The sequence below is a fragment of the Phalacrocorax aristotelis genome, chromosome 1 (genome assembly GCF_949628215.1).
Source record: "Phalacrocorax aristotelis chromosome 1, bGulAri2.1, whole genome shotgun sequence".
In the NCBI taxonomy this organism is placed as follows: domain Eukaryota; kingdom Metazoa; phylum Chordata; class Aves; order Suliformes; family Phalacrocoracidae; genus Phalacrocorax; species Phalacrocorax aristotelis.
In genome coordinates this window covers 181,425,444-181,451,301 of record NC_134276.1, presented here as the reverse complement: position 1 = coordinate 181,451,301, position 25,858 = coordinate 181,425,444, and the positions used below count along the sequence as shown (strand labels likewise).

General features: G+C 37.6%; 1 protein-coding gene across 4 annotated transcripts in view; it reads left to right on the top strand.

The window, feature by feature from the left end:
• Positions 1-22,361, top strand: part of XPOT (exportin for tRNA) — a 30,259-nt gene extending 7,898 nt beyond the window's left edge. For 3 of the 4 annotated variants that reach the window (XM_075080916.1, XM_075080915.1, XM_075080914.1), the window contains exons 4-25: positions 124-180; positions 1,732-1,801; positions 3,020-3,238; positions 3,798-3,982; positions 4,331-4,499; positions 5,810-6,046; positions 6,372-6,410; positions 9,459-9,521; positions 10,517-10,641; positions 11,476-11,620; positions 11,778-11,897; positions 12,061-12,155; positions 12,947-13,016; positions 13,457-13,695; positions 14,196-14,481; positions 16,338-16,527; positions 17,717-17,833; positions 17,917-18,032; positions 18,520-18,567; positions 20,018-20,089; positions 21,218-21,274; positions 21,786-22,361. In XM_075080916.1, coding sequence (XP_074937017.1) covers positions 124-180; positions 1,732-1,801; positions 3,020-3,238; positions 3,798-3,982; positions 4,331-4,499; positions 5,810-6,046; positions 6,372-6,410; positions 9,459-9,521; positions 10,517-10,641; positions 11,476-11,620; positions 11,778-11,897; positions 12,061-12,155; positions 12,947-13,016; positions 13,457-13,695; positions 14,196-14,481; positions 16,338-16,527; positions 17,717-17,833; positions 17,917-18,032; positions 18,520-18,567; positions 20,018-20,089; positions 21,218-21,274; positions 21,786-21,812 — 2,746 coding nt within the window. In that variant the 3' untranslated portion in view covers positions 21,813-22,361. The remainder of the gene's footprint in view (positions 1-123; positions 181-1,731; positions 1,802-3,019; positions 3,239-3,797; positions 3,983-4,330; positions 4,500-5,809; positions 6,047-6,371; positions 6,411-9,458; positions 9,522-10,516; positions 10,642-11,475; positions 11,621-11,777; positions 11,898-12,060; positions 12,156-12,946; positions 13,017-13,456; positions 13,696-14,195; positions 14,482-16,337; positions 16,528-17,716; positions 17,834-17,916; positions 18,033-18,519; positions 18,568-20,017; positions 20,090-21,217; positions 21,275-21,785) is intronic. The other variant, XM_075080917.1, reaches the window with a different exon arrangement.
• Positions 22,362-25,858: the final 3,497 nt, after the last annotated feature.

Genomic DNA, 25,858 nt, shown 5'->3' with positions numbered 1-25,858 from the left:
CGTAATTCTCCATTTGCCAAAGGGACGACCTGGCTGTAATATTTGAGGAATTCCCCACCCCCAACCCCTCCCCAAAAGTCTACCATGTTGCCACCAGTAACAGAATTTTATTTTCTTTTCTAGTGATGATCACATCAAGTTCTTTTGCTTTCAAGTTCTGGAACATCAAATTAAGTTTAAGTGAGTAATCTTTCTTGACACCAGCCATATACATCCATTTAGTTTTCCTTTGTTGTTCTGCTTACAAAGAAACGTAAAATAGTATGTTATCTTGGTGTGATGAGGTGGCCTTTGTCTGGTCCAGAGGACTTTCTTGTATTTCTTCACTTTTTCCTGGGAGAGTACTTGGGTTTTGAGCAGCTGTTGGGTTCTGCGCAGCATGCTCTGCTTAGCTAGTCAAATACTTGTGTATGGCCCAACACAGACCCAATTACAAAGGATTGCTTGAAACTTACTTAGCCATTCCTTTCTGGATATTCAAGCCTTACCCTGTACTCTCACTGATTTTTACAGAAGAGGCCTGCAAGCAGCAGCAGCCTTGCTCTGTGCAGAGCCCTGGACTTCAGACAAAGCCCTATTCATTCAATAACCATGGCAGAGATGTTAAGAGAAAGTAGTCTTTTCACTGAGTGGTGTTTTCACAGAATCATAATTTTAGGAAAAAATGTTTGAAATAATATATGCTTCATTGCATGGAACTATATTTTTTTCCCACTCTTTGGGCTCCTTTGTTCTGGACTTGAACATCATGGCAGAGGTGTCTGCCTCTTGGAATATCATTGTGACTGGTTGCAATACACTGAACATGTGGGTCAGGCTTTAGATAGGAATAAGATGTATTTTGTGACTGATTTTCACAATTACGTATCTGAGGAAAAACGAAGGACTTGGCTTTCTGATTTTATTTACCTGATTTTACCTCATTGTCCATCTTCCTTTGCTTGTTCTATTCCCGTCACCTGCTTCTGGAGTATATTTTCTCTTGTTTCCCTGCTTGTTATTCTCTTCGAGTGTTTTCAGTGGGGTTGCTTTTTTTCCTTCTCCTAATGAATAGTTACTTGTGACGGGAACACTGGAGTCACATTCAGCAGTCATTACTATTAATTAAGGACTGTATCAAACCTATGTGGCAAGGAGACTGTTCTCAGCTTAGCTAGGCCTGGAAAGGAACGTGTCATGTGGGTAGTATTTGAGGTGGGCTGGGTATAATGCCAAATTTTGCCAAGAATATATGTATGATGTAAAGCAGAATTACTTGTTTGCTTTTTTGTTTTGACCTACGTCTGATAATAAAGGTACTGTACGTCAGATCAGTGAAGGACTTCCTTATGCTCACTGTTCAGGGTTTTCAATGTGTAGTAAACAAGTTTGAGCATATACAGATGTCTTTTCCTTCTCCCTGTGGCTTATGGTCAAATGTGTATTTTTATCAGGGTCATAGGTCCTGTCCCTGATAGAGCAGCCTTCCTGCAAATTTTCAAGCTCCTACTCCAATATAGGAGGCAGTAGTGCCTCGAAATGTAATCCATTAATATGGGCAAAATCTGTTTCCTTATTTTTGTCTTTGATTCAAAATTTAACATGCAAATAGCTGTGTAAATCCCTTTTCTAGGAACCTTTCATTTTACATTAATGTGCAGCATTACGTGCAATATTAAGAGTTTTTGCCTTACTGAATGTTGCACTTGTCACGAAGCCATAGTATTTTGATCTCATTATGCTTTGTTTCAGATACTCTGAACTTACTGAAGTTCAGCAGCAGCTAATTAGGGAAACACTCATAACATGGCTGCAAGCACAGGTAAGTATGACCCTTTCCAGTGGTCTTACGTAGTAGGCTTGTTAGTAGGCTAACATAAGGCATTGAGTGTGGGCTAAATGTTTAATCTGTCATTTGAGTTTAAAGATGGCTTCCTGAAGATATATGGTATCTGATAGTTAAAAGCTTTTAACATGCTAATCCTTATTAGGAATTCTTTAAACCAGATGTTGTAATGAAGTCTGTACTTGAACTTATTACTAAATATAAAACTCAGAGTAACTCATCAGATAATGATTGTGGTTTAAGTAGTTGTGTGTGAAATAAGGAGTATTAAAACTTTCCCTTTAGAGAGAGATAATCCAGATTCCTGATGTTCCTAAGTCTCTGGAGGAAGAGCAGTAATTCTGTTTTTAAGACCCTCCTGGCCTAACTGCTGTCTACTTAGAATACTAGCAGATGTTGATGAATGAACAGCATCACTCCTCTGTTAATACTATGGCAGAGGATTGGCTACTCTTTCTTGTGGAATTAATTACTCTAGCTGAACGTGTAGTATCAGTTGGACCCAAGAGTTTGTGATCAGCAGAACCATCAAATGGGCTGATAGAAGTCTGCCTTTACCTGCCATTATCTAGTTATCATTCCACTTCTGCACGGGAAATTAACATAATTGCTTTGTCTGTAGAAAACTTAACAGTAGGAAATGGACTATATACAACTTGAAAAAGAACATAGCGTTGTGAAATGGATTAAATTGCTTTTATATTTCTCTTTGTGGCAAGCTGTTCCATTTAGGAGGAGTTCATAGAAAAAGGGAAGGAGAGCGAGGAAGACTGGTAGTGACATATTCCCCCTGCCCTCAGTGAGCTTAGATTTAGAAACTTCCTTTACTGTTCTTAAAGATAACATCTAATGGAGGCGCAAGCTAGCTACAAGAGGACTGTAACTTGTTTTCTGGAAGTTCTTGTTTACTCCTTTCACCAAATTGGCAGATTAGCTTTTAGTCTTTGAATAGTACACTTAACGTCGTGGTACCAAATGAAAGGCTTAGGACTGTATCACCCAGAGAGAATGTTTTCCCTGTTTCATTACAATTTAGCTAAATTTTCTTCAAAATCCTTGGAGAGGTAAGGCTTTTTATTGATCTCAGCCAGGAAGAGAGGAAATATGTTAATGGCTGTACAGAGATCAACAAGCGGATGTGATTCTTCTCTAATTTAGTAAGAATATACAAATAAAATATCTTGTTTCTACCAGATGCTGAATCCCCAACCTGAGAAGACTTTTATTCGCAACAAAGCAGCACAAGTCTTTGCATTGCTTTTTGTTACTGAATATCTCACGAAATGGCCCAAGTTTTTTTTTGATATTCTGTCAGTAGTTGACCTTAATCCACGAGGTGTGGATATGTACCTCAGAATCCTGATGGCTGTTGATGCTGAGTTGGTAGACCGGGATGTTGTTCATACATCAGAGGCAAGTTGTTATTTTGCATTAACATTTGTTTTAAATCTCCAACAAGTTCTCTTTAATTAGAGCAGCGATTTTTTTTTTCCTATGGCAGTTCTGCCTTAGAGACATTAGGTTGTTTAGATCCCAAACCCAGATGTTTAGTGCTTTTTATGATTTCATACTTTTCAGTTAATGTATTTTTTGCTTGAAGAGCTAGCAAATAAAAACTAGTGGACTGAGTTAGCCAATTTAATGTTAGACTGACTCATTTTAAAATGTTAATTTCTTATAGTGCCTGTTTTAAGGAGGGCTAACATCAAAAATCCATTTCATAATCTAGAGGACTTTCCCCGTTGTCTGCCTTTCTTCAGTGTTTGGGCATTGTGGTAGGAGAAAAAAGTGAAAACTAGGATATTTTGGTTTTATTTCTCCCAAGAAAAAAATGCACTTTCTCTGGGTTTCTGATTTGAGTTATTTATCTTGCTAGGAGAAGCGGTATCTGGTAGTAGATACAAAAATGCTACTAATTTGACAAGATGCTAATCTATGACAAGACTGATTTATCCTTTTTCTGTATTGATAGGAGGCTCGTAGGAACACCTTATTAAAAGATACTATGAGGGAACAGTGCATTCCGAGTTTGGTGGAATCATGGTACCAAATCTTACAAAACTATCAATATAATAACTCAGAGTTGACATGCCAGTGCCTTGAAGTAGTTGGAGCTTATGTATCCTGGATAGATTTGAGCCTGATAGCCAATGAAAGGTAGGAGGTTTTTGATGGAATATCTTTGCAAAAATAACCTTGATAGCATGCTGACTATATTTCTGTGAAACAGAATTAAAACTCATCTTTGAGAAAGGACTTTAATTCTGTATAAATCTTTGGAGCTTTGGGGTTTTTTTTAGAAGAGTGATTGACTTTGCAGGCCAAACTGATATAATGGCCAAACGCTAGTTTGCTGTGTTCTCCTTAAAATGTACAAAATGCTGGGTTTTGTCCGTACAATAAACTGCCTCATGAAAAGAAGCCGTTGTAAGTGTGAACACAAATAATATAAAGCTTCTGTACAATGCTACTGTATATATAAAGAAACCTTTTTTTTCTCTGAAGGTTTATAAATATGCTGCTAGGTCACATGTCTGTGGAGGTTCTCCGGGAAGAAGCCTGTGACTGTTTGTTTGAAATTGTAAATAAGGGAATGGACCCAATTGATAAAACAAAATTGGTTGAATCTTTATGTCAAGTATTGCAGTCTGCTGGCCTCTTCAGTATTGATCAGGTTTGTATATTGGTTTTTACGATAGGAATGAGTCATAGGTTTCCAACAGTTCTTAAATAAGCAAATGAACAGAAAACTATAAAACTCCACAGACTAGGGTGAATTAGTTGTGCTTCTGCATCAAAGCTAAACACTCCTTATGGTTTTCTCATACTTAAATTAACAGCTTGTTATTAATATTCCTTATTAATTTAAAACACACTGCATTTCGTTTGTCCCTCAGCATGAGCTGTTTGTTTTAGAAGCAAGGTGTTTTGTAACTCCGTTGTTCCTCTCCTGAAGTATGTTGTGCTTACTGTTAATGCTGCTTCTGTGTTCTGTTGCATCGAATTTTCTCTTCTGAATGATTCTGTAACAGATATTGTAGCCAAGGTAGACTTTTTAGGGTGAGGCATTAGATCAGCTGTGCATAATTAGGTAGGGGAAAGAGCTTTCTTAAGGGTGCATATGCTGTTCTGCATGTCTGCACCATCAGACCTGAGGCTTGAAATTCTTATCTGTAAGCCGGAAAAATATAAGTACTAACCAAACACATGTTTCCTGGCAGTTGTAGTGTTTAAGGAGCAGCTGTTTGCTACCTGCCATGGAGAAAGAGGAACCAGTCCTTATGAAGCTGTAGTCCTTAGATTGCAAGACAGTTCTCTTCATTTTTGAAGCCTTTCTCAAATTTGTATTCCTGCTAGAATGCAGAAAATGTCCATTCATCAGTTCAGGAGGTGTTCTAAAAATCTTACCTCAGCCTCTCTGAGGAAGACTTTTTATTCTTCTGCTTTTTTACAGTTATGACAAGGAGCAAAGCATCTGTATGGGGTGACTAGTCTGGGGATATTTCTCAATTCTGATCAATGTATTTCTGCAAAAGCAAGCCATAAATAATATTAACTCACTCTTACAGGCAGTACTGAAAGTTACTCGTTATCAGTATTTCTGAAGTGAGCTACAGCTGTTAATTCTTTGAAGTTTCCCCATAAAAAGATTTTCCTCTTATACAGCCTAAAATTTATGGTAGGTATGTGCTTCTGCTTTTATTTTGAACCTGCTTCTTGCTGTAAAGTAAAAAGAGAAACAAAAGAATTTGAAGCAATGAAGCAAGCTACCATTGTGTAATGGAGGACAGCCAAATCTGGAATTGCTTTAATTTTTCTTTCTCCGTTCTCTGGGGAAAATGAACCAGGCAATTGTACTTTCCTTCTAGGAGACAAATGTTCGTTTTACTTCTACATACTAGACGTGGGTAGTAAAGTCTGAAAGCTCATGCCATTTAAATGTGAGCTCTGCTAGTATTTTTAATCGGATGTCTTTTCTTGCAGGAAGATGATGTGGATTTTCTGGCCAGATTTTCTAAGCTGGTCAATGGGATGGGGCAAGCATTAATAGCTAGTTGGACTAAACTGATAAAAAACGGTGATATGAAGAGTGCTCAAGACACTCTGCAAGCTATTGAAGCAAAAGTGGCCCTAATGTTGCAACTGCTAATTCACGAAGATGACGACATCTCATCTAATATCATTGGCTTTTGTTATGACTACCTTCACATCTTGAAACAAGTAAATATGTCTGGCTTCAATTTAACATCACTTTTTGACATATGATTTAGTTTGATTTTTGTGCGAGTATATGAATCTCATACTACGTGCAAGCTGACTTTCAAAATAGGTTTTTTGACTAATTAGCATTCAGTATCTTTAATGGCTGTGGTCATGCTGTTTCTAGAGTGTTTAGAAATCTGAAGGAATCGGGTTAAATCTTGCAGTAAGTAGGAAGAAGGCTTGCAGATCATATGGTAGTTAAAAAAGCAAACCTGTCTTTTCTTATTAGACAGTAATAAAGGCGTTACTGTACAAAAAATAACACTTGAAATTTATTTTACAGCTTTCTGCACTTTCAGACCAACAAAAAGCTAATGTAGAGGTAAGTGTTTTCTTTGTACTAGAGATTTTTTTTTTAAGAACACATTGGATCAGAATCTTTCATTTTGCTGAAACAATGTTTTATTTATATGCCTTAAAATGTGCATGTGACAATAATTAAAGGGAAGACTTAAAAGTAAGGACAGTGTGTTCCATCTGCTAAGTAACTACAGCTGCTTCTTCAAATAGTAAACCTATATTGAATTGTGTATGAAGACGAAAGCTGTTTTTGAGCTGGTCTTCCCAAGCAACCCATAAGCATATATTGGTAGGCTCCTATACAGTCTGCACTCTTGATAGAATGTTCTTAAATCAAGATAGAAGAGGGTTTTTTTTCCCCCCGAAGCTTTGTATTTTTATTAAAACCTGCCCTAATTCCTAAGGATAGGAAGAAAATTCAACACTTGATAGTGTTGTAAGTTAAACTTATGAAAGAAGCTGCAGTTCAAATATAACAGTTGTGCATACAATGAGCAGTTATATGTTAAGCATTACATTGAATTATACATTAAGGTTAAGTTCATAAGCTTATGTATAAACTCAAGCATATATTTATAAATCATTAAGCTTGATAAATAAGGTTTATATCTAGTTTTGGTGGTAGTAAACTTGTTTGGCTTTTTCAGCACAGTCCTTTAAATTTCTTTTCCCTATGATCCTTCTGTACCAATGTGGATGTACTAATTTAGATGTTGAACCGGTTAGATTGGTGCAGCTATTTTGTAAGTTCATACAGCTGACAGCTGTGATTCCTTTTCCTTTACAAAGAAAACTGAATTCTGTACCTGTTCTAACATGAAACGTTGAATTTGGATAACAGTGGTCTAGATTATCTTGATCTCATTTTGTCTAATGTCTGTTTAAATTGGATGAGGTAAAACAATGAAAGAAGTTTGATAACATCACTGAATCTTTTTATTTTTGTTACTATGTCTCTTGTTCTTATAACTTGATCAAACCAAATCACCAAATTACTAGTGTAGTGTACTTAAGGCACCTAAAATCTGCATGTGTTACTGGTCCAAAATATGTTGTTTTGTTAAACTTGCATTCATACTGAAGAACTTCATGTTAGAATTATTTCTTAATTTTACTGACCACTTCTTGAGGATTTGTGTTAAACTGAAAAGTGGTCATACCAGTCTTTCATCCAACTTGTAATATGAAAGTATTTGGAAATAGTCTAAATCTTACTCTTGTCTGTCTTAAGCTTTAAGTTGCATGCTTAGCAGCATTCCTTTAACATTTTGGACCTAAGAAGGTCTCGCTTTCAACCTGTTCGTTATTTGAACAGGAAAAAAGGGGACCTTGTTTATTGTGTCTTTGAAGTCCCAGAGTTTTTTATCATCAGCAGGATCACTTTTTTAACACTCAAAATGACAGGTATTTCTAAGCATTTCTGGCTACAAGCATATCACATCAACATTTTGCAATTCTTTTAATTCTTTGATATAACTTCTTACAGAGAAGCAGAGACTTCTCACAGACCGTGCTGATACTTGGTGTCAATAGAAGGCCCGATCACATACTTGCTATTTGACCATGTTCTACCTCAAAGTATTACAAGTGTCCATTTCTGCAAGATAACCAAGAATTTCACCTCAGTAATTGAAGTTTGATTTGTTGGTCCATTTTGGTGTTAAAGAACTTCAGGTTTTGCACTTAAAATGAAAAATATGTAATCAAAAGTTTTTTGTGTGTGCGTTCGTGTTTTTTGTGTTTTATTTGCCTTGTTCCCTTGTTTATTTGTCTGAAACTTATGGCTATCCACATTCAGAACCTCCAGTACTGGAAGAGAATCACAAAATGCTAATCAAATTCTTGCTGATATGATCAGCGTTTTCATTTGCTGTAGTTGTAATAAGTTATGTTGGCTACTGAATTTAACCAGTGTGAAAAAAAGACACAAGTTTGTTTTTTTAGTAGGTATAGGGATGAGGTGCTCTGTAATGCTTATCAAATACCTGTTATCATTCTAGTGAGCCTTCTCCGATATTCAGTGAACTCATTCCTTGTAATAGGTACATGGATGTGCACCTGCCTCATTACTTGTTGCTGCTTAATATTGTCTTGGACTTCTAACGCTTCATTGTTGTCATAGATATAAAAACAGCCTGCCTCTGATTTTGTTTTAAATATTCAGAATAGCATTCTGTCCATTTGGAGTATTTAGATTTAATACACATTTCTGTAGGTTCCCCAGAATAAACTGTTAAACTAAAGTGAAAATTAAAATATAATAGGCTTTTCAGCGCTTTTATTAGCTGACTGTCTGTCCAATTTCTGTCCATCCTGGAAAGCGTGAATGGAATTGAGTACTTAATGTATTTTAAACATTAAATCAGAGTTCTAAAAACCTGTAATAATACTTTTAGTAAGATCAAAGTGATACATTTAGAGTTTGAGACTTCAGTACAGACGAGATCAAGTCTTTGTTCCTGTTTTAGGACTTACCAACAGTCCCTAAGGTGAAATTGCACATCAGTGATTTAACTGATCTAACAACTTGCTGCTGCTGGAAAGGGAAGGTTTTGCTTTTCTCGCTCTTGTTTGCTATTCCTGGCTCTTACTCTTGGATTGTTTGCTGAACCAATTCAGCTTGTAACCTGGCCCCCCCCCCCCCCCCCAATTCTCTCAAGGGTGTTGAGCTATTAGAGAAGTTAATGTTACTGACTTTAAATCCCTTTAAAACAGGATCTTGGACAACCTGTTCAGCTTCCTCTGCCTAGTTCAGTCATCTGAATTGTTGTTTTCAGTGTGAACTGAACAGCACAATTAGAAGCAGGAAACAAAGCCAATAATACTGTCAGAGGCTGAGAGCTCCAAGTCATCTATACTGCATATCTGGAATAGCATCTGTGTATTGTTTGGATATAATCCATCCGTTTTAATTTTGAATGTTACTTCTGCAAATAATAATTTAAATGGGATTTAAAATATTTGTAAATATTTAACACTTGCTTTAACGTTTCCTTTACTGTAGGATTTTAACTGTTGTTTTTTATCACTTGTCTGCTTCTGTGCGCTTACAGTTCTGTTTTTATCTTAGGCAATCATGTTGGCTGTTATGAAGAAGTTGACATATGATGAAGAATATAATTTTGAAAATGAGGTATTGTTATATGAATAAACAGATAAATGCACCTTAAATTACATGTAGTAAAGCTTGCTCGTGCTTTTAAAATCCATATTTTTCACAGACTTTCAAGGATTTGAAGGTAGGAAGCAAAGGACTGCAGGCTGAATTTGTCTCCTATATGGAAAGCTTTTTTTAACCTCTGGGCATGTCTGTATTGGACAAAACAATATAGTAAAGGGATATACAAGCCAGTTCAGTTAACAGACTATTTCTGGCTGCATTTGTGCAGAACTATTCCTAGGCAAGTACAGCTGTGCTGTTACCTAAATGTAGCTGTTGACCTGACTTGTTCAGTGTGAGTTTGCGTGTTCCTGCACATCACTTCTGTCTTTCAAAAAGACTTGAGAAACACTGTGTAATGAAACTTTTGAAGAGGTGCTGCTTGACCTACTTCACATGGTCAAACCTCTGCAAAAATAAGCTAAAGGAGGCGAAGGTCCCTGATTTGACTTTCTTCTCATGCTTACATCTCTGTCAGCCAGCAATAATGGTTGAATCTGTTAGACAGACTTACTCTTGCTCCAGGCTGTTTGGAGAGCTATAGTCTTAAAAAGGTTAATTTAAACTGTATGCAGTCCATCATAAATGTTTCTGTGAGTTTAATTTTAAAACTAAGCTAGATGCCGAGAAAACATCTTTGAGAAGTGAGTCAAATTTCAAGAATTGGGTCAATAAGGCTTTGCCAAGAGCACTTTCTTTCTTGTACTTTTGGCTAGTTTTCAGTTTGGAAAGCCTTTTTAATATGTTTCTGGACTGAATGCAGTGGATCTCAACATATTACAACCAGCCAAAAAAAGGAGCCTCCTCTTATGTTGCAAGAGCATAGGGTGAGCACTATTTAATTCTCTTGTGTGGTATACTGTTCCTGTATGTACGCGTTTTTGTTTTAGGTTTAATTGTCTAAAATGGTTGTAGGTGAATTTAAACATTAAAATATGGACCTCACTGATAATGTGAATGTTTTGTAGGGTGAAGATGAAGCAATGTTTGTGGAGTACAGAAAACAGTTGAAACTATTGCTGGACAGACTTGCTCAGGTCTCACCAGAGTTACTGTTGGCATCTGTCCGCAGAGTTTTTAACACTACACTTCAGTAAGCTGGTTTTTAACTTGTTTACACAATGTCCTTATCATTTTTTGCCTCTTGTAACTGTCAGAGCTTGTAATGAACAGAAATGTAATGTAGCAGGGCAAAGCCAATTGACAGAATGAGCTTATTACAAGTTCATGATAAATACGACTTTGTATAATCTTACTCAGCTGCTTAGAAAGAAAGAGCTTTTTGTAACCTTAAATGGCAGCTAATTTATTTTTTCTCTATAGATACATTTCTTGATCTCCGTTACTTACCTACACAGCAACAGCCACTTGGACAGGTGTTTACTTTATACCTCAAAGAAATACTTATAAGATGTGGCAAATAATTTTATGTGTTTCTGCTATCAGAAAACCAAGGTTGGATAGGGAAAAGTGAAGTACTTTTTACAAAAATTGCAGAACCAACCCTGGAGACTATGCATGTAAATAAAGCAACAGTATTACTAGTTGCCTGACTAGGAGGATGGTCGGTGGCTTCCTTGTGCTTTGTACTTTAGTGAGCCCTCTTTTTAAGAGAAGCTGAGTGGCTTGTCCACACATCATAGTAGGTGGTTTTGTACCTAAATAAGCACTTCAAGAAATCCGTTGCTTTCAAGTTGAAACTGGTAAAGGAAAATTGGTAGCGCTCTGATGGAGAGGTGCTGCATTTGTGGATAAAGTCTTCCAGACACACCCTGAAATACTGCCTAGGTCTTAGTGTTTTCCTTACTTCAAATCTGTTCTTACGCTGTGCATCTGAAGAAGGCTTAAAAGAAAATACTGACGTGGTAGAACTGCGGTTACTTCATAAGCTGCTACAGACTAAATGATATTCATGCTCTTTCTCTAGGAATTGGCAGACTACGCGATTTATGGAAGTAGAAGTAGCAATAAGGCTGCTGTATATGTTGGCTGAGGCTCTCCCTGTATCTCATGGTGCTCACTTCTCTGGTGATGTTACAAAAGCTACGGCTTTACAAGATATGATGCGAACGGTAAGCCCATGTGTTGTGGGAGCTATTTAAAACTGCTAATGAAGACTGGAATATTGCAGTTCAAATGGCTCATCTTAATTATCAGTGCATCACCTCCATTGTAGTTTGGTGTTTATAAATGGCTAAGGTACTAACTTGCTAATGCTTTTATTTGTAGCTGGTGACTTCTGGTGTTAGTGCCTATCAACATACATCAGTGACCCTGGAATTCTTTGAAACAGTGGTCAGATATGAAAAATTCTTTGCTGTTGAACCTCAGCACATTCCAACTGTTCTGGTAAGTTTCTAATTTACATTTTCAATTAGCTAAGACTAGAGAAGTTCTTTAGACTTAAACTTTCTTATTTTCTGAAGATTACTAAAGAGGGTGGATTTCCTAGATGATTGGCTTTCCCCCCTTGTTCAGGGATTCTAAGACTGAGGTATTTTCTTGATTGCAGATGGCATTTTTAGATCACCGTGGTCTTCGCCATACAAGTCCCAAAGTACGAAGTCGAACGGCTTACCTCTTTTCCAGATTTGTCAAGTCTCTGAAGTGAGTAAGCTGTTACAAATGTATCCAAATTGCCACTGAATTTAGCACATATAGCTATTTTGTACATCATGGTTGTCACTGAAACAGGCTGGGCTTCAAATGGGCTGCAGTGAAGTAATGTATCAACGCAGTGCTCTACCAGGGTTGTCCTATTTTGTAATACTAAGGTAGCAGGGGAAAAATTTGTCATAGAACAAAGAACATGGACACATATGCTTAGCTTATTTGGATTAAATCTTAAAACTGATCAGCAATGTAAATGTCTGTCCTGATTTTCCTCAGTGCATAGAGCTGAGAATGAGTGGAACTGGAGACTCCCAAGAGTGAATCTTCCCTGACCAAATTCTGAATATTTACAGAATTTATACTGATTAAGTTTACTCAGTGTATTAGAGCCCTTCAAACAGTCCTGCCCTGTTGGTCTTATTTCACAGGCATGTATTTAATGTAGAGGTGGGTGTACCATCTCTGGTACAGATTTCAGAAGGATCCTATTTTTCAACTGGTAATGAAAATATTTGACTCAGATGAGCGAGGCTATTTATGCATTTTTTAACAATTTCCTTCTTTCCCTCATTTTTTATTTCCCACTCTGATATGTATCTATTTGGTCTGCCACAGGCACCATATCCATAAGCCAGATTTTTCCACAACAGTGCTTTGATATTTAAAGGGGAGTTCTATACTGAGAAGGTAGTTTAATGTCTAGCTTTACAGCTTAAATAGAATACCAGGAAACTTGTAAAAACACACGCTCCTACATAGTGTTATGTGCTTGTGTTTTATTTCAGTAAGCAAATGAACCCCTTTATTGAAGATGTTCTGAATAGAATACAAGACCTGCTGGAACTTTCTCCTCCTGTGAGTATTTACAGCAGGTCTTTGTGATAAATAAAGCTTGCACTTACTCATTGGTGTGCCTGAGTACTTACTGAATTGTAAGCTTAGCACACAAAGATTTAAACACAAATAATGGCCTTGGTTTTTTGGTGTGCGATCACTCGTGTGCCTACGTTTGTACCTAATTTTAGTAGTCTTGCTTATGTGTGTTTCTGGGAGTATAGGCTAGAGATGGGTGTATGTAGAAGGCTATCTGAATTGTATAAAAATAGTTGCGCCTTCAACTATGTTTTTACCTGTACTTGACACTTCTACTTAAGTAGGAAGAGAATAAAATAATTGTAAATAAGCCTAAGTAATCTCTATAGTATAATTAAAGGAAGAGTAGTATCTTTAAAATTTGAGAAGACAACTTTGATAAAAGATATTTAGTGAATTATGCCTGTTATCTTCCGTTTTAGGAAAATGGTTACCAGGCTCTGTTAAGCAGCGATGATCAACTTTTCATTTATGAAACAGCCGGAGTATTAATAGTTAACAGCGAATACTCTGCAGAAAGAAAACAAGCTCTAATGAGGAATTTGTTGACTCCACTGATGGAGAAGTTCAAAGTATTGTTAGAAAAACTGATGATGGCGCAAGATGAGGACAGACAGATGGCACTGGCTGACTGCCTCAATCATGCTGTTGGGTTTGCTAGGTAGGTACAGCACAGTGACTCTGTGTGCTTCTGGTTTGAGTAAAAGGGAAATATAAAGGACTTACTGGGAGGAGGGGGTGAGTTTCTCCCTGTGCTTTATTGATCTAGAAAATCGTCAGTGGTTGTAGAATTTCTTATGGTAGCCCAGAAAGTGAATTAAGTTCCCTTAGAAAAGCTGCTATGGATGTAGATACAGAGAACATTGAGCAACTTTATAATGAATGAGCATCTATTCCCTTCCTCAAGACACTGTATGGAGCTATTCTAATCATATGTTGTTTGTAGTTTGTTAGAATTTAATCCTCCAAAGACTGCCACCAAAGTGTAGCTACTTCATATCAAATAATTCTGTTTGTTACTTTCAGAGTTTGGCTCCTGTTTCATGAAATGTAATATTCTAGTTTAGAGTTTGGGTTTTAAAGCATAATTTATCAGTGTTACTGCTTCTTTGTTGTAATGGAATGTGAGCTTATATAAAACTTGGTGTATTGCTTTTACAGCCGAACCAGCAAGGCTTTCAGCAATAAGCAAACTGTAAAACAATGTGGCTGCTCAGAGGTCTATCTGGACTGCTTGCAAACATTTTTGCCAGCTCTCAGTTGTCCATTACAAAAGGAAGTTCTGAGAAGTGGCGTCCGCACTTTCCTTCACCGCATGATTATTTGCCTAGAGGAAGAAGTTCTTCCATTCATTCCTTCTGCCTCTGAACACATGCTTAAAGATTGTGAAGCAAAAGATCTTCAAGAATTCATTCCTCTTATAAACCAAATAACAGCTAAGTTTAAGGTATGGTATTGCATAAGCTTTTTCAGGGTCAAAGTGTTCCTGATATTGCCTCTTTTCTGGTTCCAGAAAAATAGGTATGTGTCAGAAACGTATATCACAATTAATAAATAAGTATATTTCTAAGGCTGCTATTGGGAAACAGTCATCAACTACAGTCGTACATTGCTGGACTTGCAGTGATTAGATGAGTGTTTTTCGTTGATTAGTCTCAGAATTTTATATTGGTTCTAAATTTTCGGGTTTAATATTTTAAAATACTACTTGCATCGCAATCTTTTTTTCTATTGACACAATTAACTTCATGCCCCCCGGAGAAGTGTTAAGCTAATACTACAAACTGCAAGGTCTAAAGTGAATTTTCTCATTTCTTATAATGGGATTTCCAGAAGATACAGAAATATCAGGTGCATGTATAGGAAGGAATACTAATTTACAAGATCTTGATGCAGTGGCATTGCATAAAAATGTACACTGAGGCTTAATCCATTGTTCTTCAAAATAGGTTGACAAATAGAGAAGTTTTGAAATGGAGGCATGAGATCTGTATTAAGCGGGAGTAGGACTGTCAACTGATTATCCTAATCAGTTGATCAGGATAATCAAAGGTTCTTGAAGTGTAGCCTTTTGAGAGCTTCCTTGTTCAAATGCGAAGTCAAAGAAATACATGAAGTTGCTAACCTGTTACTCGTAGTTCATTCCCTAGAGCTGCCACAAGAATATTGTGCTATTGTGAGGGGGATGGGAAGCTCATTGCTGTATGAGAAGGTTAAGAAGCCCTTTAAATAGGCTTAAATAAGTTTTAATAATATAATTTTGCATTCTGCTAAAAAAGTGAAGTGCATTTTGTTGAGCTGTAGAACAGAGCCATAGGGTACCTGTGTGAATCTAGCACGTGGACCTCTGGAATATTCTGTCTGCTGAGTAGAGAGAAGGAATTCTGAGAAATCAAGTATTTCAGTGGTCAGGGAGGACAACTTTTATTACTCTAGCCCTTTTCGCAAGTTATGCTAAAAGCAATTCAAAATAACAGTAGGTAATTAAAAATAGTCTGTGTGAGGTAAAGAAGGCTAAAAAGAAAGGTCACGGGAGCAAGACTGGAGAAATACCGTGTTGTGGTGTAATGTTTAACTTTGATACTGTATCATTCTTATTACAATATATTAAGATAAAGATCCTAGCTTCAATAGTCTCACCTTGAATACTTGCAAGGTTTTATCTTTAATCTTCTCTTTACTGTACTTGCTTAAGCATTAAGAAATTATCACCCGAGTTGCCTCTTCATGGTGCTCTAGGGTGTGGCTGAATAGCGCACACCTTTAGTTTTTTAATTCGTGTTTAATGTAGTGCCCTTACATATATTTTTCACTGCAAGTAGGGCATAAATGATGAGTTTATTCTGTAATGCCAGTAGTATTTCAGCTGAGGAAAACCTTTTCTTTAAGCAGTCTTTAAAGACAAGTGCTACAAATGTGGCCTGCTCTCAGTTTTAATATCTTAGACATGCATTTTCTGTAACAACAGTGACTTTACAATAGCCCTCCTCTATCTCAGGGAATTTGAGATGGTGTCTGTCTGAACAGAAGGATGAGAAATGCTGAAAAAGCTTCTCTTCCTACTCAGAATGAGACTAGATATTTTTGTACAAGACTTGAAATAGGTGGCGTGTAAGTCAATATGCAGTAATGTTTGAGGTGACCCTGATGGTGATTCACTTTGTTATAAGTAGTTGATCCACGAAAATACTGACTTTAAAGGTGAATCAAAGCTGAGAATTGTCACAAGCCCTTAAGTTTTAATTTCCAAATTGTTCAATTTCTGTAACTGTTTGAGTTGATACCCTCTTCTAATCTCTACAGACACAGGTTTCACCTTTTCTGCAACAGATGTTTATGCCACTACTTCATGCCATTTTTGAGGTGTTGCTCCTTCCAGCAGAAGAAAATGACCAGTCTGCTGCTTTAGAAAAACAAATGTTACGGAGGAGTTACTTCGCTTTTTTGCAGACAGTAACTGGCAGTGGAATGAGTGAAGTCATAGCTAATCAAGGTAAGTAGTTCAGTTTCTCAAAGTATAGTGCTATGGTTATCTTCATCCAAGTTTTGTCTACTAAAATCGTTAGCCTAGTTCCTGTCAATTACTATTAACTATGTTAAGGTAGAATGGACTAATGTAAATACACTATGCAATTTACCTGCTGCTTACCTGTAGTGCAAGAATTTGTGTTTGTGAAATCCAGCTATAACAGGTATAGTCTTCCTATTGATCTTTTTGGCTTATATGTGATCACTGTGTCTATAAGGAGAAGAATGGTGTATAATGCATCCTTGTGAATCACTCTGTGATCAGTGAATCGGAGATCATACGATATATAACAGTGTTCAAACTGTTGGGCAAGACCACTCACAGCTGCTAGTATTCATGTGGTGTTCATTTTATGAAGGACACATGAGTAGCTTCTGTAATTTTCTTATGACTTATCACCTGATCTTGCAACCTAAGGCAGAAGGCATCATAGACTTAAATATGTAGTTACCAGGCTTTCCTCACCCTTAGTGGCCAAATGTAAATTAGTGCTTTTCATAGCAGGAATTTGAAGTCAAATGTCCATCTGGTTGATTCTTCAAGTAAATCTCTTGGTTTGTATTCTATCAAAATGGCTAGGGACTTGAGAAGCTTTAAAGTGACTCACCTGAGAGCTCAGAGTTCCTTCCCCCCATCCCAAAACAATGGCAATATGTGTGAGAAAGGAAAGGGTGGCATTAAGAAGTAGTGAGAGCTTTCTCGAAAGAGGCGCTTTAGTAGTTGTGATGGGCCAAGAATTTTTTAAAGGAATCAGAGATAAGTATAGATGCAGCACAGAAATTTGAAGTGTGATTAAAAATGTCTTTCCATATACTTCGGTGCTGCTGAGTTTTAATTAACTCTACCAGGTTTGGGGAGAGAGGAGAAAACATGTATTTGTAAGCACATCAAAGTTACCCCCTCACCTTTGTGTGTATTAAAGGCCAGAAGAGCCATTAAAATCTCCTAACTTTAAAAAAAATATATATAAGCTAAATAAGAGTTGTCTTGCATAGTAGGGGAAACTTCCCCAAAACCTTTGAGACTTTTGCAAAAAAGAGCTATTTAGAAGTTGAAGCACGTCTTCTAGGTCAGTATTTGTATCAAATAGCATAAGAGTACAGAAACATTTTAGGCTGCAAGGTGAAATAAGCATATTTTTAATGTGTTTAAGGTGCAGAGAATGTGGAGCGAGTGTTGTTCACTGTCATTCAAGGAGCAGTGGATTACCCAGATCCTATTGCACAGAAGACTTGCTTTATTATTCTTTCTAAGTTGGTGGAGCTTTGGGGTAAGACTCTTTCCATAATTCCTTTGCAGCTGCTGCTAACCATGAAGAAATAATAGAACATGGAATGTTGTTTTTCTTTTCAGGAGGTAAAGATGGACCAGTAGGTTTTGCAGACTTTGTCTACAAGCACATTGTTCCTGCGTGTTTCTTGGCACCTTTGAAGCAAACATTTGACTTAGCAGATGCCCAGACAGTATTGGTGTGTATTGTGGACACTTCTTTTGCTTTCATTCTTGTGGGGCAGATTCAAGCTAAGAAACATACAATGGCTATGTGGTATCAAAGATCATAATCTCACAAATAAAATCCCTTAGTTTTTTATTGAGGTACCTGGATGATTAATTATTGAATGTTGCAGTACTGTATTCTGTAGTTCACCTATGCTCAAAGTCAAGCTAGAGGATTGCAGATCTGAGTATTTACCATTGACCTATAGTACTTAACTAAAGTTCAGAGAAAGTGAACGTGCACAGGTGGCTATTCTTTAGTTCATTTTGAGTTCAACTGTGACAGAAATTCTTCTGGTTAGAGTGGAACAAAAATTAGAAGGTTGAGGCTGTTATTGTGTGAGGGGAAAATGAGAGAATAATGGCTAACCTGTGTTCTGGGCCCGGTTAGGTTCTTTGGCTTTAAATACTTAACCAATAGACCAATCAAACAGTCTAATGTCATGTATTATATTGCAGGCTTTATCAGAATGTGCAGTGACGTTAAAAACAATTCATCTCAAAAGGGTAAGCTTCATAATACTTTGCAGGGAATAACTCTTGCAGGTTTTTTCTAGTGCTTTTATCAATTTCTAAAAATTAGATACTAGGGTGAATTACTACTCTACTCTTACATAAAATACTAGGATTGCTATAATGCTGCGTAGGGATACAGGACCCAGTAGTTCTGCCTCTTGATAAATTACTGCAAAATATTGACCCTTCATTAAGGAGAAAAATCTGCTCACTTGATTGTTACTGTGTTTAATTGATCAGTTGGCGTTCTTGTGTAGTACTTGAACTGACATAAAGGAGCAATTAGAGATGTACTATAGAGTACTTCTGCAAAAACTGAAGGAATCTTTCAATGTGTAGAAGACTAGACTGAAATGCTTCTGGAAAAAAAAATTGTGTTTTCTAATGTCTAAAATGCTATAGCTCACTTCCATTTTTAATGGGAAATTAAACAGTTTCTACATTCATGTTGCTGTTTTCTGCTACACCCTTTAACTTGCTGACTGACTAACTTTTCTGTCAAATGCAAGTAAAAGTCACAACTACACAAAAATTGTGAGAAGTTATAAACTGGCAGAGAGGCAATTGTATTTTAATTGAGGAGAGCTTCTGAGTTTGTTCCTTTTTCCCAAAAAGCAATGAAATTATAAATCTGTAGCAAGTTGAGCTTTGGTAAATGAAATAACTTCCGATTAAAAATACTGTTTCTTTTAACGCTACCAACACAAATATAGGAAAATGATCTGAAATCTTCTTCCTTTGTGTGAACTGTATATCATGTTCTAGTTCTAGGGTAACTGATGTGTAATTAATAAAGTCAATTCACTTTCCACTGGTAGATGTATTGGGTCATGTTTGTATGCTACCAGTGTACGGTAACCCCCTGTGTGATGAGAGGTATCTGACGAAGGCAGATAAACTAATGTGTTAGCCAAAACAGACCTGTCTGTCTGCTTCTCTCAAAGGTTTGGAAGTACCATTTTATTCCTGTTTAGTCCACTGCAAATTACATAGTGTTACAAGAAGAGAGACACTATGTTCAGGGGTACTTGGCTACTAAATCTCACAATGGGAATAGTTTGGTAAAGCAGTTGGCAGGTATTAATTGCCTTTTTTTTTCTTATGTCAGTGAAATTAGGGCCGCCTTCTTACTTAATGACTTACAGTTGATGTGTCACAAACTGACTGGCTGTATTTTAGTTCTTATTTCAGTGTGTTCTTCTGTTATGTAATAAAAGATACCAAATGGCAGTAGCATCCTTAATGCCAAGGTTGAGAAATCTTTTAATTTGCCAACAGCTGAGAATAACATGAGCATTTGGTGTTTCATATGCATAACTTCTCTGTAAAGTAGTCACGTAGACCACCTGTTTTCAAACTTTGTACTATACAGTATAGAGCTATGACTTCCCATTTGTGAAAAAAAATACACTTGAACAAATTATGTACCGCTTTTCTTTAGGGTCCTGAGTGCATTCAGTATCTTCAGCAAGAGTATTTGCCTTCTTTGCAAGTAGCTCCTGAGATAATTCAGGTAGGAATTCCCAAAACAACATTTGGAAAGTTCTCAACAGCCATAAATGTTAAATGGGACCAAAATGAACACTGACAAAGTTAACCTTCTGCCATCCCTCAGTAAAACTTACTCTGATATTGCATATTAGAATAGGAATAATTTAGCATAAGGAGTAAAGTTACTGCAAGAGTACCTTGCAAAAAAGAGTCCAGTGCATGTAACTGTCTAAGCTGTTTTCCTACCTTAATTCAAATTTTAACCTAGGTTAAAATTATCAGAGTACTTGGAGTAATAACTCAAAAGTAAAATGAAGAATGTTGAAAGTGTGGTGATGAAGGCTGTATTCAACACTACAGAAAGTTAAGCCACAGCACTGGTTCTACTGTCAAAAATCATGTATAACATTAAGTGGGGCGGGGGGATGTGTGCTTATTTTGGAGTAGCGTAAGAGGGTTCTCAAAAGTGAAACTTTACACCTGACCATTGTCTCAACATTAAGCATTGCTAGCCGTGTGGTAAGCATTGATGTGAAGAAATTTAGATGTGCACTGACAATTTTAATTGCAACTAATATGGATGCTATAAGGAGTCGGGTTTGCTGCATTAGGAGACAGTTATAACCACTGTAAGACTTAAACTGTAGAACTTCTAAGTGACATTAAATGCATGTAAGGATTAAGTATTATCTCTTGCTGGCACCCCAATGTTTTGTGATCTAAGATTATAACTTTCAAGTGACAGACATGTTCTGCTACAGTCATTTAGTGTGTACACAATACTTCTTAAGCGTGAATGTTCATCCAAAGTATTCACTTCAAAGCCACCAAAAGTTACTGGAAGAGTTAAAGGTTAGAACCTCGTTGATTGCAGTCCTCATAGATGGTCCTGTTTCTGTCTACTCAGCTAAAAGTGAATGTGATATCCTGTATTTGAAAATACAATTTTTCACCCCCAGAATGCACTTGGCCTGTCACAGACTATTACAAATTTTTATCCATAATGTGCTTTTATTTGGTTGTACATTAGGGGAAAATACAAACTAATAGTAGTGGCTTTACATACAAGGTACTCTATATGCTCCTAACATCTCTCAGGTTGTCTTGTTGCTTCATTTAGTTATTAGTATTTCTTTATTGTCTCTTACAGGAATTCTGTCAAGCACTTCAGCAGCCTGACGCTAAAGTTTTTAAAAATTACTTAAAGGTAAAGATTTATTTTCTTTAAATAACTTTTAATTCCATTTGAACTTTGTCACACAAGTCAAGTCAAGGTAGTGACCTGAAGTAAAACAGAAATACTGAAATACTGAATTACTTAATAGATTTAGCTATCAGGAATCTCCATGTAGCAAAAGCTATTTGAAAAGAAGGAGCAAACAACCAGCACAACAATCCTACATCTGTAGAATTGTCACTTATCCTCAGCACCTTGCTGTCTCCTCAATAGCTTGATATTGGGGCTTATGTTTGATTTTTGAAATAGCAAAAAAGTGATGCTACAATTGTGGAGAATGTGTCAGAATGCCTCACATTTGAGGGTGTGAGTATAATTGAAGAGGACAAGTCAAATCCTTGAACCTAGTGTGTTAGCCAGTACGTCAAACAAGAAAATGAACTGTCAAACTAATTATCTTATGCTTCAACCATTCCATGTCTTTTATTTCCTTTGTCTTAATGGTTTGTTTTTTTTGTTTTTTTAAATAAATCTTTAACAGGTATTCTTCCAGAGAGCGAAGCCCTGAGGGAAGTACTGGAATCTCACATACCTGTTTCCATAACCCAGAACTCTGGTTGTTAATTTATAAAAACGCTAACACTTGTGCCATTCAAACTGGTTTTGTTTTTAAGAAATGTTGCTTTGTGCTCACATCAGTACATATTTTAGCCTTTCGCAAAAAAGAGAAATGCAAATCCCCCACCTCTGTCTCAAACATGAAGGTATGTGACAACATGAAAAATTTATCTGTATGCCTACTCAAACTTTTATTATGTATAGGATGATTTAAGCTTATGCTGTAACATGTACAGCAATGAAATTACACTTATTTTTGAAACTAAATGTAAAAATCCCTTCAGACCATAGCAATGGTTATTAAAATGTGTACATTTTTGATACTGAGCAAAATGTTTTCATAAGACATAAAATTCATTTGTTCATGTATGGTGACATGAAAATAAAACAATCAAAGTCATTCTTGTAGATAGTCATTTCATTGAAGTTGTCTTAATTATGAAATATATATACCTTCTATAAAACAGATTGGTTTAATAAATGATTTCATTTAAAAGTAGCATCTGGTTCTATCTTTTTTATAAAAAAAATAAAATTTTATCCAGTGAAATGTTAAGTCTCTTCGAATCATTTGGTTGAATCTTTAGAAGCTACAGCATTCTTCAACCTTCTGGCTGTTACACTTGAGTAGAACCTGGCAATTTTTGTGATGCTTGGATAATAAATTGTATTGCAGTCTTGGGTGTGGAAGATGATGGTAGACAAAGAATTGCATTCACTGCAATATTTCAGTAGGGCAAATGGTCTATACAGAGATTTTATTAGAGTGTTGCTACTTCTGTCCCAAAATGTATTGGTTGGTTACTTTTGTTTCTTTGCTATTTTTTATATAATTGTACGGCATTATCGTTTTCATAGCTATTTCATAGGGGCAGGGGAAAGCTAGGAGTCTTCCCATGTGTGGGCTTTAATACTTTCCTCAAGAACTGTTGTCTGTAGTAAAAAGCTGACTTACCTCTAGCATAATCAGATGAGCATTTTTCTAGACTGCGTGGTGCTAAGTTCATCTGATTTAAATGGAAAATAAATGAGTAGGTGGATCAGAAACAGCAGCCAGGAGTGGAGCACGGTGATGTTTTGAGGATACTCTGCCGTTCCCTCCCTTTGTGCTGAGGGAAGAAAAGTAGAGGGTGCTTATTGTCCTACTGAAGAGTAGTAAAGATATCACTTCTCAAGATTTTTGTTCCTGATTTTAGTAAGTTCAGTCAAAAGTTTGATACTTGATTGCTTTTGTCACAGATAGAGCACTTGTGCTTTTTATACTTCCTAGTCTCACAATCCCATTTCCCTTCCTTTGCTGCCGTACCAGTGCTAGAGGTCCCCTGGGTCCAATACCTGTTTGGTTTTCTCCTGTAGCCCTAGAAGCCTTCCATCTCTGGCTTGGTGCTTTGCATATGCTGCTGTGTTCCTGCACCTCCCAGCTGCCCCTCCCCAGCTCAAGGGGCTGAACCCCCAGCCACTGCAGCTCTTGCTGAGTGTTTGCTGTCAGTCTTCTCTGTGCTTGGCTGGGTCACCTTCCCCTGCAGTTGTGGCAGCTTTACTACACAGAGGGAAGAGCTTTCACTATGAAGCAAACAACAAGGTAGGGCTCTTCTGTCTTTAGCAAAGGTTTTTGGTTTTAAATTACAGTGTTATTGCAATGGAGTCATTCTTAGTTTTTATACATGATTTAGACTTTTGCCGTATGAAGCAAGGGTAGCGCTGCTGCTTTTAGTACTGTGTAAAAGCAGAAAAAAAGCCTACACCTACTAATTCAGTTAGTATAATTGACTGTCATTTGTCTAATAGCATGATTTAGCTATTATCAAATCATACCCTCATGAGAAAAAAAGTCTTTAAACTGGCCCCTGCTAGAAGAAGCTGCTTTCCTTCCTCATCCCCACCACCCCCCTGTAGCTTTCTCTGCGTCAAATCTGGTGTTCATTCAGGAAACTGAAGTAGCAGAAACACTTTCCCCTCAAAGCATGTCACCATCTATGGTGGAGTCAGGTGAGAGTAGAGATAAAGCAGAGCACAGGAGCGAGCTCTCGGTGGCAGCCATTGTCCTGGCTGTGTTGTAAACTTGTGCCCTGACCTTCCATTTGTGACTGAGAGTGTCCTGTGGAATGAATGGTTAGGTAGTCTGGGTCTTTGGAAAACTAATTTAGTTCAGCCTGAAGAATTCAAAACGGATTGTTTACTTCCCTATGCTTTGACCCTGTTGACACAGAATAGTGTACTGTCAGCTGGTTTCTTTATCTTTGGATAAACATGTAAACACTGATTGTGGCTACTAGCAGGTTACTCTCTGCAATTTTTTTTCAGCAGTGCAGAGATGGCAGGTCTGCAGCTGTTACCGCAGTTGGGTTATGCGGTGGGTATGCAGTGCCTAGTAACTACATTTGCAAAGAATCAAGGTTTAGAAAGGCAACTGACGAGATTCTACCTCTTTAAAGAGATGGATTCCTGCTTTGTGCCTTTTTTAAATCTGGATGGGAAAAGAGGTGCTTCATACTTGTTTTCTCCAAAGAGAAATCAGGTGATGCAACATGTATTCAGAGTGTGAACTAGGCTTTTCTGGCAGTGTTTAAATGCTTTTAACATATTAGAAAACAACTTCTTGAGGGGTAGAAGAGGAGGAAAAAGCTGAGAACACTCCACCAAGCGATTCATGTTTTCCTTCTTCAGACAATGGATGATCTGATTTAAAGGCCATACCAAACAACCGCCTGCAGCTTTCCTGTATGCCTTACCCTTGCTGTGTACCTGCATTGGTCAAAGCACCCCTGTTGAGACTGAAGATGCATAAAACATCATCCTGGTAGTAACTCCTCCTTTTGTGCACAGAATTTCCCCCTGTAATGTGTGTTTAAGTAGGAAACACAGCTGCAAGTCTTTAATTAAAGACACAAGGCACCCTTTGCAGAGAGATAATACTTTTTATTTACAAGTTGGTGTAATTACTGAAGACGGATAAGCTTTCAGCCCTGCAAGCACTTTGCCAGGTGTGAAGTAGAGGCAATGAACATCAGGCAAGCTGAGGTCAGGGACAATTTTTCTCGAGGAACGGCTTATTAATGCAGGTAAGACATTTTAACATCTACTTGCTGTCCAGAGAAGCAGTCTGCCTTTTTCCCCTCTCTTGTCAGCATTGGCACTTGTCTGATTCCATAACAAGACATTTTATGGTGGATAACTAATCTTGAAAAATAAATATTTTCAATATTTTTTTTCACAAACTTCAAAAAAAATTTCAGTACATTGAAACTGCTGTGAAGGTCCAGCTAAGGAAGCATGGGTTAGATGAGTGGACAGTGAGGTGGACAGAGAACTGGCTTAACAACAGAACTCAGAGAGTCGTGATCAATGGGGCAGAGTCTGGATGGAGGCCTGTCACTAGTGGTGTTCCCCAGGGGTCTGTGCTGGGTCCAGTCCTGTTCAACATACTCATCAATGACCTGGATGATGGGATAGAGTGTAACCTCAGCAAGTTGGCTGATGATACCAAGCTGGGAGGAGTGGCTGATACACCAGAAGGCTGTGCTGCCATCCAGCAAGACCTGGACAGGCTGGAGAGCTGGGCCCAGGGGAACCTGATGAAATTCAACACGAGCAAGTGCAAGGTCCTGCACCTGGGGAGGAACAACCCCATGCACCAGTACAGGCTGGGCGCTGAACTACTGGAAAGTGGCTCTGTTGAGAAGGACCTGGGAGCGCTGGTGGACAGCGAGGTGACCATGAGCCAGCAATGTGCCCTTGTGGCCAAGAAGGCCAACGGTATCCTGGGGTGCATTAAAAGGAGTGTGGCCAGCAGATCAAGAGAGGTTATCCTCCCACTCTGCTCTGCCCTAGTGAGACCACATTTGGAGTACTGTGTCCAGTTTTGGGCCTCCCAGTTTAAGAAGGACATGGAACTGCTTCAGCAAGTCCAGGGGAGAGCTACCAAGATGATCAGGGGACTGGAGCGTCTCCCATATGAGGAAAGGCTGAGAGACTTGGGCTTGTTTAGCCTGGAGA